The sequence below is a fragment of the Mustela putorius genome, unplaced genomic scaffold (assembly GCF_011764305.1).
Source record: "Mustela putorius furo isolate JIRA1106 unplaced genomic scaffold, ASM1176430v1.1 tig00000842_pilon_pilon_pilon, whole genome shotgun sequence".
Lineage (NCBI taxonomy): Eukaryota > Metazoa > Chordata > Mammalia > Carnivora > Mustelidae > Mustela > Mustela putorius.
In genome coordinates, this window is record NW_025421493.1 from 2,239,784 (window position 1) to 2,253,858 (window position 14,075).

Below are 14,075 nucleotides of genomic sequence, written 5' to 3' on the forward strand. Positions count from 1 at the left end.
ATATACATTTCACTCTGCCTTCTAGATAATCATGAACTTACAGCCTTCCCCCATAACCAAACTTATTCTGGGAAATTAAAACATAGAAAACCCTAAAACTTCTACATTCTTCTCATTTATTTTAAGAGGACCAAATGTAGATCACAAGCAGTCAGATTGCCCATTAGGCCTGCCCCTGCCTGCTTCCTTGCAGATACATGTGACAGTAATTAGTGCCACTCACTCTAACCTGTGGCTCTTCCTGCCTAGTATTCTCTCTCTCATAGTGGCATTTAGGAGGAACATGATTTCTCTCTCATCAGGCCAACCTCAAGAGGTTAAGAGATGCCTTAATAATTAGTAAAGTTCCACTGGAACTATTATTTGAGCCTATTTATATTCTCAGAATCCTACCCTCTGGGTGAGGATTACAGTCAAGTGAATTAAAAGCCTTCCATAGGCTTAGAGAATGTAATAGCATATTGCTTACATGTCAAGCAAAAGAATGCAATGATAATCGACTTTATGAGAGACATTGAAATTGAGGGATTTTCTATTCTGATATGTAAACATTTACTATGACAAAAATTTACTAAATAAGCTACTTCATATTATAACCTAGGAAGACAAACGTGCTCAAAATCGCTGAGGAGCTTTCTGGGTATTCTAATCATCCCCAGTTGAGGCTTGGATGTTCATTATACCTAGGATTTATTATCAATACCTTTTCTACCTACTTCCATGAATATTCTAGGCCTTAATAGTTGATTTTTAGCAGCAGTCTTCTCTTGAAGTATCAATATAGGTAGACAGTGAAACAGAGTGAAGCCTTTCTCATTAGGAACTCATTATGTAAGTTTCAGGGAACACTAAGATTCCAAATCAAAACAGTGAAGATCAAATTCTATGGTCAGCAATTATCTAAGAGGAACCACGTCATCCAGGTTCCATTGTGCATTTTCCTAAAGCCTTATTAAATTTTGTTTAGATCATTGAAATCCAGGAAATCGGCAACAGCTGGGATATTCCAATCTGTTCCTACAGAAATAATCCATTACTATTTTTTCCTGATGTCCAATTAATAAATGAAACGACTAGCTACCATGAGTTCCTGACACCTTTGTTTTGTTCAGACTAGTTACTGAAAATGGATCTTACTAATCCTTCAAGTCATATAGGTTTTTGGGTCATTAGAAACAACTGTCTATTCATTTTTGGTCACTTAATGGTAGAGAAATAGGTGCTATAATGCTTATTTAGTAAAAACATTCTTACAAATCTAATGAGTTGACTTGTTTTGGGGCACAGTGAAGTATGGGTTTTTTCCTCTCTCTTCAGGGCCCCCCAGTCTTTACTTCTACTGATCACTGTGACTGCTAACATCCCAGAGCCAGGTGGATGGAGGAAAAAAAGCATTTTGATAGGAGAAAAAGACATCTTGCTTATGTCATTAAGTGAATGATTCCTTAATAAATAGGGAAGAGCCCGAAAAATGGCATCAAAGTTTTAAATTTATCTTTTTGAGAAATGAAATTCATAAACCCCCTTAGTAAAAACGATGATAAAGAGCCCCTGTTGACTAAGTCATCTTAAGACGGAGTTCAAGTTTTTGCAATTATTTCCAACAGAACAATGTAAGCTAATGACAATTATCTGACTTTTAATTATAATATAATTTTACCTAAAATTAGCAGAGTTCCAGGATTTTCTTTCCCAAATGGAGAGCCTAGATTAAGTAATAAAATTTTCACTCATTAAGCAAAGAAAAAAATCCTTCATTTCTTGACAAGTAAAAATAAGTAAAGCAGAAATTGCTATTCACACTGGATAAGACCATGTTTAAAATAACAGTAAGAATATACATAGTGTTATATAGGGATGGGGTTCTTGGTGATTTTATGTTGTTTTATTATTTATGCTTATTATTATGTTTTGTCATTAATTATTCAATAAATTTTTATTTTAAAAAAAATCACCCTAATTACAAATCTTCTTTGGAGGTGAAAGGGAGAGGAAAATATGACCAAAGGCAACACCTGGAATCAACGGTATCACCTGGGATCAAGTTGTGTAGCTGTCAACCACCACTGCTCTCAGGCCTTGTTCCACTCATGGCGTTCCAGAAAGATTTATATAGTTCTTTCCCCAAGAAAGGATCCATGGCCTTTGCCATTAGCATGACCTCATAAAAATCAGTGACATCCAAGTTGAATCCAATCAAAAAAGAGATGCCAGGGAGTCAGAGCCTGAGAGGCATGTTACCATCCTTTAAATGGCTGTGCCCAAACCTGATCAGACCAAGTAACTTGTTGGAGATTCAGGGGAGAGACTAAATGCAGATTAGCACCCTTGTTCCTATAGTTCAGAAGTTTTCTTTGTTGAAGTAGAATTGAACCTTCCTGGGATCCAGGCTGGAGTATTGGTGACAGCGTTTGCTCAGACTCTTTGCCAGAGTCTGAGGACCACATAGGAAGACTCCCACCACAGACCTGCAGGAATCAAACAATCAAAAGGACTTGAATCCAGCAGAAGGGGCTAACGTCAGTGCAGATGGAGAAACTGCCTCTGCCAAGCCTCTACTACTGCCAACATCCTGCCTATTCAGCTGTTGACTCCCTCACATTATTCATGGTAGTTTTCTCACCTTTTCTGCCTGCAAGCCCCAAATGTGCTCTCAGCCCTTGTCACACTCTCAGCATGCAGCCTTGCCTAGACTGTCGAGAGAACAGAAACTCAGGAGATAGTGCAGGGTAGAGGCAAAGTGCTAGACCCTGGAGCCCTTGGAGCCGGCTATCTGGGTTGGAATTGCAGCTCCGACACTTAGCCCCACTGGGTGACTTCAGGCAAGTCTCTTTAACCTCTCTGTTGCAGGTATCCCCCCTATAAGATGGGGATCGAAATAGTCCCCACCTCACAGGGTTGTTTTGAGGTTTAAATGAAAAATCTATGTAAAGCAATTTAAAAAATGCCTGGCACACAGCAAGTGGATATGTGTTTGCTGCCAGTAGAGCCATCCACTGTGCATCTGTCCCCACACCACAACTTCTCACACTGCAGAGGTGATGTGCCTTCCTGCCAAGGATAATCTTCCTAACTGTGCTCACCCTCACCTTCCCTCTCTCATGCCTTCCTCTCCCTTCTTTTTCACTTAATTCAGATATAATTCACATGTCATAACATTCAACTTTTTAAAGTGTACAGTTAGTGCCTTTTTAGAGAGAACAGGGAAGGGGAGAAGAAGAGAAAGAAACCTAAGTAGGCTCCACATTTAGCATGAAGCCCAGCACGGGGCTCGATCTCAGAACCCTGAGATCATGACCTGAGCCAAAATCAAGTCAGACCCTAAACCTACAGAGTGACCTGGGCACCCCTACAGTTAGTGCTTTTTCATATAGCCACAAAGTTGTGTACCCATCACCACTATCTAATCCAAGAACATTTTCATCATCCCCAAAAGAAACCTCATACACATTAGGAGTCATTCAGCCCCCATTTCCTCCCAACCACCTTCACCCAGCCCCAGACAATCAAATCTACTTTATATCTCTAGATTTGCCTGTTCTGAACATTTCACATAAATGTAATCATACAAAGGTGCCTGGGTGGCTCAGTTGGTTAAACATCTGCCTTCAGCTCAGGTCATGATTCCAGGGTCCTGGTACCGTGCTCCGGCAGCAGGCTCCTTGCTAGGCGGGAAGGCTGCTTCTCCCTCTCCCACTCCCCCTGCTTGTGTTCCCTCTCTTGCTGTGCTTCTCTCTGTCAGATAAATAAATAAATAAATAAATAAATAAATAAATCTTTTTTGAAAATGGAAAGCTACATACATATCCAGGGCAAGATGTGTGCTCAGGAAAGACCTGAGAAGAAACTAGTCTCCCTCCCCTGGCTGATCTCTAGATTCAGTGCTAGCAGTAAGTGAAGGCTGAGGAGTAGAAAGAAAAAAGAATGAAGAATGATGAACAGAGCCTAAGAGATCTGTGGGACAACATCAAGTGGACAACATACACATATGAAAGTCCCAGAAAGAGAAGAAGAGAAAGGTGCAGAAAGAATATTTTAGGGAATAATGGATGAAAATTTCCCAGATTTGATGAAAATACATGAATCTACATATTCAAGAATCCCAATGAGCTCCAAATATGATACTCAAAGAGATTTACCCTGAGGTATAATGAGTCCCATGTGTCAAACTGTTAAAAACCAAAGACAAAGAGAGACTCTTAAAAGCCGCAAGAAAGAAGTGATACAACACATAAAAAGAATCTTCAGTAAGATTTTTTTTTTAAGATTTTATTTATTTATTTGACAGACAGAGATCATAAGTAGGCAGAGAGGCAGGCAGAGAGAGAGAGGAGGAAGCAGGCTCCCCGCTGAGCAGAGAGCCCGATGTGGGGGCTCGATCCCAGGACCCTGGGATCATGACCTGAGCTGAAGGCAGAGGCTTTAACCCACTGAGCCACCCAGGTGCCCCTTCAGTAAGATTTTTAGCTAATTTCTCATTGGAAACATTGCAGGCAAGAAGTGAAATGACATATTTAAAGTGCTGGCAGGGCACCTGGGTGGCTCGATCAGTTAAGCATCTGCCTTGGGCTTGAGTCATGATCCCAGGGTCCTGGGATCAAGTGCTGCATGGTTGGGGGGGTGTCCCTGCTCAGTGGGGAGTCTGCTTTTCCCTCTTCCTCTGCTGCTCCCCCTGCTTGTGCACTCTTGTGCTCTCTGTCAAATAAATTAAATCTTTAAAAAATGAAATAAAATAAGTGGAACCATACACTATGTGGCCTTTGGGGTCTGGTTCTTACGCTTAACATGCTATTTTCAAGGTTCGTCCATGTTATAGCATGTGTCAGTACTTTGTTCCTTTTTTTACAGCTTAATAAGATCCCACCGTGTGGACATACCATATGTTGTTTATCCCTTATTCTGTTGATAGATAACTTGACTTATTTTCACTTTTTGGCTATTCTACATGCATTCATGTGTAAGTTGTTGTGTGGCTAGCAAAGGCTGTTTTCAATTCTCCTGGGTATATACTTAGGAGCAAAATTGATTGCTGGGTCATGTTGCTACTGTTTCATTTTGTGGAAATGCCAGAGTTTTCCCAAAGTGCCTCACCATTTCACATTCCCACAATCAATGTGGGAGGAACTCTCCTATACTTTCTCCACCTCTTCACCTACTCTTATTGCCCATCTTTTTTTTTTTTTTTTAGGTTTGTTTGTTTGAGAGAGAGAGAGAGCGAGTGAGAGAGCACAAGCGGGGTGAGGGGTAGAGGGAGAAGCAGACTCCCTGCTGAACAGGGAGCCCAATGCAGGGCTCAATCCCAGGACCCTGAGACCATGACCTGAGCCGAAGTTGGATGCTGAACTGACAGAGCCACCAAGGATGGGCCCCTTATTCCTCACCTTTTATTATGGCCACCCTAGCCCTCTCTCCATTTTGGCATATTTACTTTATTCTTCTCTAGTGGCTCCTGTTCTGTCTGTAAGTATGCTTAGATCATCATTAAGTTAAATAAGCATTTCCTGAACCCTGCCACACCTCCAACACTGTTGACCACACTTCTCTAATATTTCCTTCCTTGGCTTCTGAGACACCATTTCTCCACATTCTCCTACTTCTTCCATGGCTCATCTTTCACCCTTCCCACATGATGTGAGCATTCCTTACTCTGTCCTCAGCCACCCACTCTCCTGGCAATCTCATCCATTCTCACAGCTTCAGCTATGGTCAGCTCAATAATTTTCATAATCACTTACGTTTAAATGCTGCTTTACTGTTTACATAGCATTTTTCATGTCTGTGTTGTTTAATGTTTACAAGTCTGCAAGTGAGTCGAGAGGGCGTTTACTAACATAACCCCCGTTTCATAGATAAGAAATCAGAAGATCAGAGGACTTTCTAGCTCGAGTTCCCAGAAATGGAAAGTGTCAGAACTAGTGTTAGGACCAAAGATCATCTGAATCCGAGTGACTAAGTGTTCTGACCATTGCCTCGTGAAGCCTGTCCTGGTCACCCCATGTGGGCATAGACTTTCCTTCCCTCCATGTCCATGTACTTGTTTCATGGAGTGCATCATTCTGTTTTGAGTAGATTGTATGCACCTCTTATTAAAATGTGTGCTTCTTAAAGGTGAGAACTATATTCCATTTCTCTTTCAACCTCTAGAATAGTGAGTGTTGAGCTTATAGAAGGTAACCAATAATGCCTGTGGAATTGAATTGATCTTCGGCTGCCAGATTGTTCCAGGAACTTATCTAATGATCAGCTCAATCTCCTTCCCTTTGAAATGACTGATTTCATGGCACAAGATTTTCCTATATGCTCTAACATATCTCAAGACTCTTCCAGAAATACAGAGGTCAGGTCATCATTTAATTAGATAATACACTCCAAACCTTTCTTACTTTAACCAGGGATTATTAAGGCCCAAAACAATGCATTTGAATTTTTCCAGTTTTCCATTTTATTTGGTAATACTGATCGGAACTGAATCCCCTTGTCTCACTGTTTGAATGGAGGACTTGTAGGGGCAGAAAACATCTTCTCATTCATTACAAGGTCACACCCTTATTTGGCTAAAACCCCAGATGAAATTTTGTTCAGCTTGAAGCGAGAATCTGAGAGTGGTGCAAACAGTTTCTGCCCCAGAGACCTTTTCCCAAAGAGTGTTCAACATGCTATATTTTTCCTAAACCTTAACTCTGCAGACTCAGCTAACTAGAGAAGAATATACTTACCTGGGGTGGGCATTAGCTATTGTAGAAAACTCATTGTCCCACATGGGTCTCCCAAAAGAGGTTTTCTGTTTCAGACCTGTCAGGATGTCAGTGGCCTTGTCAAAGTTTAATGCGGCATGACCGGCCTGAAGGCAAAGAAATAAAAGTTACAAAAAGCAGGTCCTGACAGATGTCTCTTCCTTCAGCCACTTTTAAACTTGGGGGTGGGGGTTAGGGCAGGTAAGAAATCCTAAGAAATAATTATTTCCAATGAGCATGCACGACCTTGTCTGACATTGATCTTGCATCTAACATGAGAATTAGTGTGTTCTCTGAACTCACAATGTTGCTGTCCCATCCGGTAAGGAAGAGACGGTAGTTTAGAAAATCCGCTTTGCCTAATTCCTCCATCTCACGCTCCAGAGACGCCAACAGGTTATTGAACCAGGCAAAGGCACCTGTCTCCCTGCAGATCCAGTAGAAATAGATCTGGAATCAGCAAGAGAGAACATAACCTTATTCAAGTGTCTTTAAGATGTCCATTTGGTGACATGACTATTATATATACTCTCTATTTGTTGGTCACATCTGTGAGTGATCTGAAAAATCAGTTGTACAAAAGCAGCATAAAGGTCCAGAGTTCTTATGACATCCCTTAAGGAAAAAGACTTCCAACATCATCTTTGGTTCTAGGTGATTTTAAACTCCAAACTGAAAATGAAGACCCCGGTCCTATGATAAATCTATGGAAATGGATGCCTTGGCAGAGAGAAGAGATCACTCATTCTCATAGCTCCAGGGACCAGTTGTAAAGAAGTTAAGCCATGAAAGCAATGGACCAGTCAGGCCTAGACCAGATGAAAAGAAGTATGAGGGAGTTACCATTTGTGTTTTAAGGTTGTGATCTGCATGCCGAAATTTGTACCAGATAGATTTTAAGATGGAAGCAAAGGGGGTGACCCCAATTCCTGCGCCGACCAACACAGCCACTTCATACTGGAATACATCTTCACTGACAGTGCCAAAGGGACCATCCACTTCAATCCTGGTGGCAGACAGAAGACAATGGGCAAGTGAAGTCTTGCCTCCACTCCCCACCTCAAACATCCCTCCCAGGACATAGCTGCTCCCATGGTTCATGCAGTGCCTATTTATTTTAATCATATTTCGATTGCACCAGCCTTAAAGTACAACAAGGAATTGCTTTCTCTTTTCTGCCTGTCTGCATCTGCTGTGGGTCTCGGCTGCTCTCCAGGACCTACCTGGGAATTGGTGATGGCTGCTGCTCAAAAGCCCTGATGAGATTTTCTGTCCAGTCACCTGCTGCTCTGATATGAATGGAGAAGAAGTCTTCCTCTGGAGCAGAGGTCAGAGTAAAGGGATGCCACTCCAAGTAAGAGATGGAGGGACAATTAACAAAAATATACTGTCCCACTTCCATACTGAAGCCACGCTTGTTCATCTGCAATTCCAGGACTTTGGATGGATGCATGACAACCTATGAATGAAGCATAGAGGCCAAAGGAGGCAAACTCAAATGGTGACAGGAGCAGGCAGATGAAATAAGTCAGTAAAGCAAGAGGGCTGGCAATGGTGGTGAACTGCGAGCAGTCCTTTCGAAAGAGGGCAGCGGTGACTGTCCAGACAGTGGGGGCACTGTAGAACCCACTGTTCCACATGGAACTCAGCATTATTGGGTTGTCTGATTCTTCAGTAGAAGACAGAAGGGCCATTTTTCTTTTATTGTGAAAGCCTCTCTCTGGATGTTTAAATGTCAGCAACCAATTCAACTTTCCAAACAGTCAGTGTGCAGGCCAACTGGAGGATGTCTGTGGGCTGGTCCAGGCTACCTGTTTGTGGCCTCTGACGAAGACCCATGCTGATGATCTTGGCCAAACCCTTTTCCCCAAAGTTCTGTCCAGCACTGGGGGAACTAAAGTGTGTTGCCCCAGTTCCTTCTTATTCCCTCCAGGGTGAAAACATGGCAATCTATTCCTATAATCAGGAAGAAAAGAACTCTTATCACAGCTAGGGGAAAGTGCATATTCTTTTTTAAAAAACTTTTTTAAAGATATATTCATTTATTTTAGGAGAGGAGGGGTAAAAGGAGAGGGAGAGAGACTCCCAAGCAGACTCTGCACTGAGTTTGGAGCCCAGCATAGGGCTCCATCCCACAACTCTGACTCAGATCAGGACCTGTGCTGAAACCAGGAGTGGGACGCTTAACTGACTATGTCATTCATGTGCCCCAAGTACATATTCTTTTTTTAAAGTTTTTTTTTAAATACTCTCTACACCCCATGTGGGATTTGAACTCATGACCCTGGCAGCAAGAATCACACTCTCCTCCCACTGAGTCAGCCAGGTGCCCCGGAAAAGACATAATTTTTTTTTAAGATTTTTATTTATTTGACAGAGAGAGATCACAAGTAGGCGGAGAGGCAGGCGGGGGTGGCGGGGGGTGGTCGGAAGCAGGCTCCCCACTGAGCAGAGAGCCTGATGCGGGGCTCTATCCCAGGACCCTGGGACCATGACCTGAGATGAAGGCAGAGGCTTAATTCACTGAGCCACCCAGGTGCCTACATATTTTTTACCTTGGTAATCACAACCTTCTGCTGTGAGCGGTAAAATCGAAGAATCCTTTCAAAGATATAAAGAACTCCTGGTGCAAGGATCCACTTCCAAGACTGCAGAAAGAGAGAGAGAATAAAGAATGGGTTACATATTAATCTTCTGTTGAGGATTTATATGGGTAGCAGTTCATTTCTTCATTCAATAATATTTATCAAGTTCTCTGATGTGTATCATTATCAAGCCACTAATTTCATCAAATCTTACAGATGGAAATGGAAATGAAAAAATTATAACAGTTTTGTTTGCTAATATGTAACTCATAATGCAGGATCATTTCCTGAAGTTTTACAAGTCTCACTAGGAAGCAAAAGAAAAGCACAGAAATAAAATATGTGGTAATTATACATATAATATATATTATATATATTCTTTTTTTTAAGATTTTATTTATTTGACATTCAGAGATCACAAGTAGGCAGAGAGGCAGGCAGAGAGAGAGGAGGAAGCAGGCTCCCTGCTGAGCAGAGCCTGATGCAGGGCTCTATCCCAGGACCCTGGGATTATGACCTGAGCCGAAGGCAGAGGCTTTAACCCACTGAGCCACTCAGGCGCTCCTATATATATTCTTAAATTACATATAAATGTTAATTTTAAGACTCCAAGACAGTCTTCCAATACAATTTGTCCAACCTGAAAAACCAACAGAGAAGCAGATGATTAAAAACAAAACAAACTAACAAGGGAAAGCATGTGGCTGACACCATTTGTACCACTACATAAAACTTGGTATTTACCTGTCACCTCTTTTCTCAGGTGCTCAAAACACCTAACATAGTAACATACTTTTAATCTTCTCTACATATTTTTTAAAAGCAACCTTTCTACCCCCCTGAGATTCTCCCAAAGGTAGCAGGTTGCTTCCTATGCACAGGAACTACTAAAAATGTATTTCCTAGCAATGCTAAGTCATGTTCTTTCTCACACAACTGCTTCAGCATGAAACATCAGAACTGTGTGGAATGAGGTTTTTTTTTTTAAGATTTTATTTATTTATTTGAAAGAGAAACAGCACAAGTAGGCAGACAGGCAGAGAGAGAGGGGGAAGCAGGCTCCCTGCTGAGCACAGAGCCTAAATGCAGGGCTTGATCCCAGGGCCCTGAGATTGTGACCTGAGCCAAAGGCAGGGGCTTAACCCACTGAGCCACCCAGGTGCACCTGGAATGAGGTTTCTTATGCTGTTTCAGGCAAACAACTTCCTTGGGTATCTCCAGGGAGGAAAGAGGCAGAGATGTGGCAGGTGAACTTGAGAGTGGGTATTATATAATTTTGATGCTACTCCTTATTTGGAAAAAAAAAACCATTCTCCATGTCTTCAGAGAAAACACACAAAAAATACACTTAGGAAGTGGCTAATAACAACATGGCAAAAAAAAAATTTGACCTCAGAAATATTCATAGAAGTGAATTTTAAACCAAAATAGCACTTTAGTCTCTCAGGTTGGAAAACAACATCAAACAATAATGCCCACTATTAATTGGGATGCAGGGACATGGACACATTCACATGTGCAATCAGTGGAGGGACAAATAAGTAACATCTTCCCAGAGAACAATTTGGCGATACATCCCAACAGTCTTAAAAGCATTCCTTCTATTTGACCCAGAAATATCACTTCTAGGAAATGGAGCATAAAGATATAATTAAGGTGTGCACAAAGTATACGAGTATAGGAATGGCTCTATTATTTACTAAGAAAAAAAATGACAAAAATGGTATACCACACAGATTTTTTTTTTTTGCTAATACCCAACTGTCTTTTTCCATTTTTATTTTTATTTCATTTTTTTGTATTGAGATATAACCAACATATACCATTACATTAGTTTCAGGTGTACACCATAATGATTCAATATTTGTATATATTACAAAATGATCACAATAAGTATAGTTAATATCCATCACTATACATCATTGCAAAAATTTTTTTCTTGTGCTGAGAACTTTTAACATCTACTCTCTTAGTGAATTTCAAATATGCAATACAGTATTATTAACTAGAGTCGCCATGCTGTACATGACATACCCATGACTTATTTATTTTATAACTGGAATTCTGTATCTTTGGCCACCTTCACTCATTTTGCTCACTCCCCCACCCCCTATGTCTGGAAACCACCAATCCGTTCCCTGTACCTGTGAGTTAGGTTCATTAAAGTAAGATTCCACATACAGTGAGATCATACAGTATTTGGCATTTTTCCATCTGACTTATTTCACTTTGCATAATGCCCTCAAGGTCATTAAAAATGGTCACATAAGGATCCCTGGGTAACTTAGTGGGTTGAGCCTCTGCCTACGGCCCAGGTCATGGTTCCAGGGTCCTGGGGTTGAGGCCCACATCAGGCTCTCTGCTCAGCGGGAATCCTGCTTCCCCCTCTCTCTCTGCCTGCCTCTCTGGCTACTTGTGATCTCTCTCTCTGTCAAATAAATAAATAAAATCTTTTTTTAAAAAATCACATAAAAATGACAAAATGGTATACACATAGAGCATTTTAAAAACAAATATTTCAGTGAAACAGCAGAAAGAGAAATTAAGAAAGCAACACCATTTACCATTACACCAAAAATAATAAAATACCTAAGAATAAATTTAACCAAAGAGGTGAAAGACCTATACTCTGAAAACCACAAAGCACTGATGAAAGAAATTGAAGATGATACAAAGAAATGGAAAGATATTCCATGGTCATGGATTGGAAGATAAATACTGTTAAAAAGTGTGTCCTGGGGCACCTGGATGGCTCAGTCATTAAGCATCTGCCTTCAGCTAGGGCCATGGTCCCAGGGTCCTGGGATCAAGCCTGCATCAGGCTCCCTGCTCAATGGGTAGGCTGCTTCTCCCTCTGCCTCTGCCCCTGCTTGTGTTCCCTCTCTCACAGTGTCTCTGTCAAATAAATAAATAAAATATTTAAAATAAATGTGTGTACTACCCATAGAAATCTGCAGATTTAATGTGATCCTTATCAAAATATCAACAGCATTTTTCACAGAACTAGAACAAACAATCCTACAATTTATGTGGAACTACAGAAGACCCCAAATAGCCAAAGCAATTTTGATAAAGAAAAACAAAACTGGAGGCATCACAATCCCAGACTTCAAGTTATATTACAAAGCTGTAGTAATCAAAACAGTATGGTACTGGCACAAAAAAGACACATAGGACAAGGGAACAGAATAGAAAACTCAGAAATGAGCCCACAACTGTATCATCAATTAATCTTCAACAAAGGAGGAAAGAATATCTAATGGGAAAAAGTCTCTTCAACAAATGGTGTTGGGAAAATTGGTCAACAACATGCCAAAGAATGAAACTGGACCACTTTCTTATATCATCCACAGAAATAAACTCAAAAATGGATTAAAGACCAAAATGAAACCACACAAATTCTAAAACAGAGCACAGGCAGTAATTTCTCTGACATCAGCTATAGCAACATTTCTCTAGTTATGTCTTCTGAGGTAAGGGAAATAAAAGCAAAAATAAACTACTGGGACCACATCAAAATAAAAAGTTTCTGCACAGCAAAGGAAGCAATCATCAAAACTGAAAGGCAACTTCCAGAATGGGAGAAGATATTTTCCAATGACATACCTGATGAAGGATTAGTATCCAAAGTATATTAAGAACTGATCAAACTCAGCACGCATAAACCATTTTTTAAATAATGCAGTTAAAAAAATGAGCAGAAGACACGAGTTGACATTTTTCCAAAGAAGACATACAGAGTGCCAACAGACACATGAAAAGTTGCTCAACATCACTCATCAACAGGGAAATGTAAATCAAAACTATAATAAGATATCACCTTAGACAAGTTAGAATGGCTGAAATGAACAACACAGGAAACAATAGATGTTGGCAAAGATGCAAAGAACAGAGAACCTTCTTGTACTGTTGGTGGGAATGCAAACTGGGGAGGTCACTCTGGAAAACAATACAGAGGTTCCTCAAAAAGTTAAAAATAAAACTACCCTATGACCCAGTAGTTACACTATTAGCTATTTACCCAAAGGATATAGAAATAATAATTCAAAGGGATATGTGCACTGAGATGTTTATAACAGCATCATCCACAATAGTCAAGTTATGGGAAGAGCCCAAATGTTCATCGACTGATGAATGGATAAAGAACAGGTGGTAAGTGTGTGTGTGTGTGTGTGTGTGTGTGTAATGGAATATTACTCAACCATAAAAAGAATGAAATATAAAAAAAAGAATGAAATCTTGCCATTTGCAATGACATGGATGGACCTAGAGAGCATTATGCTAAGAGAAATAAGTCAGTCAGAGAAAGACAAATGCCATATTATTTCACTCATACGTAGAATATAGAAACAAAGCAAATGAGTATAGGGAAAGGAAGAGAGAGAGGCAAACCAAGAAGCAGACTCTTAAACATAGCAACAGAATGATGGTTACCAGAGGGAAAGTGTGTGGGGGGATAGGTGAAATAGGTGATGGGGATTAAGGAGTGCACTTGTGATGAGCACTGAGTGTTGTATGGAAGTGCTATATCACTAAATTGTACACCTGAAACTAATATTACACTGTATGTTAACTAACTGGAATTTAAATTAAAACTTAAAATTTACGTATAATACATTTTAATATATATTTATTTAAATTTATTCTATTTTATTTTCTGACTTCAAGATCTTTCTTTTTTAATTTTTTTAATGATTTTAATTATTTGACAGACAAGAGATCACAAGTAGACAGAGAGGCAGGCAGAGAGAGAGGG

General features: G+C 40.3%; 1 protein-coding gene across 1 annotated transcript in view; it reads right to left on the reverse strand.

Moving 5' to 3' along the window:
- Positions 1 to 1,921: 1,921 nt before the first annotated feature.
- Positions 1,922 to 14,075, reverse strand: part of NOX1 (NADPH oxidase 1) — a 31,189-nt gene continuing 19,035 nt past the window's right edge. The window contains exons 9-14 of the mRNA XM_045085298.1: positions 9,290 to 9,382; positions 7,958 to 8,193; positions 7,578 to 7,740; positions 7,038 to 7,184; positions 6,717 to 6,841; positions 1,922 to 2,468 (exon numbers count right to left, since the gene is read on the reverse strand). Coding sequence (XP_044941233.1) covers positions 2,342 to 2,468; positions 6,717 to 6,841; positions 7,038 to 7,184; positions 7,578 to 7,740; positions 7,958 to 8,193; positions 9,290 to 9,382 — 891 coding nt within the window. The 3' untranslated portion in view covers positions 1,922 to 2,341. The remainder of the gene's footprint in view (positions 2,469 to 6,716; positions 6,842 to 7,037; positions 7,185 to 7,577; positions 7,741 to 7,957; positions 8,194 to 9,289; positions 9,383 to 14,075) is intronic.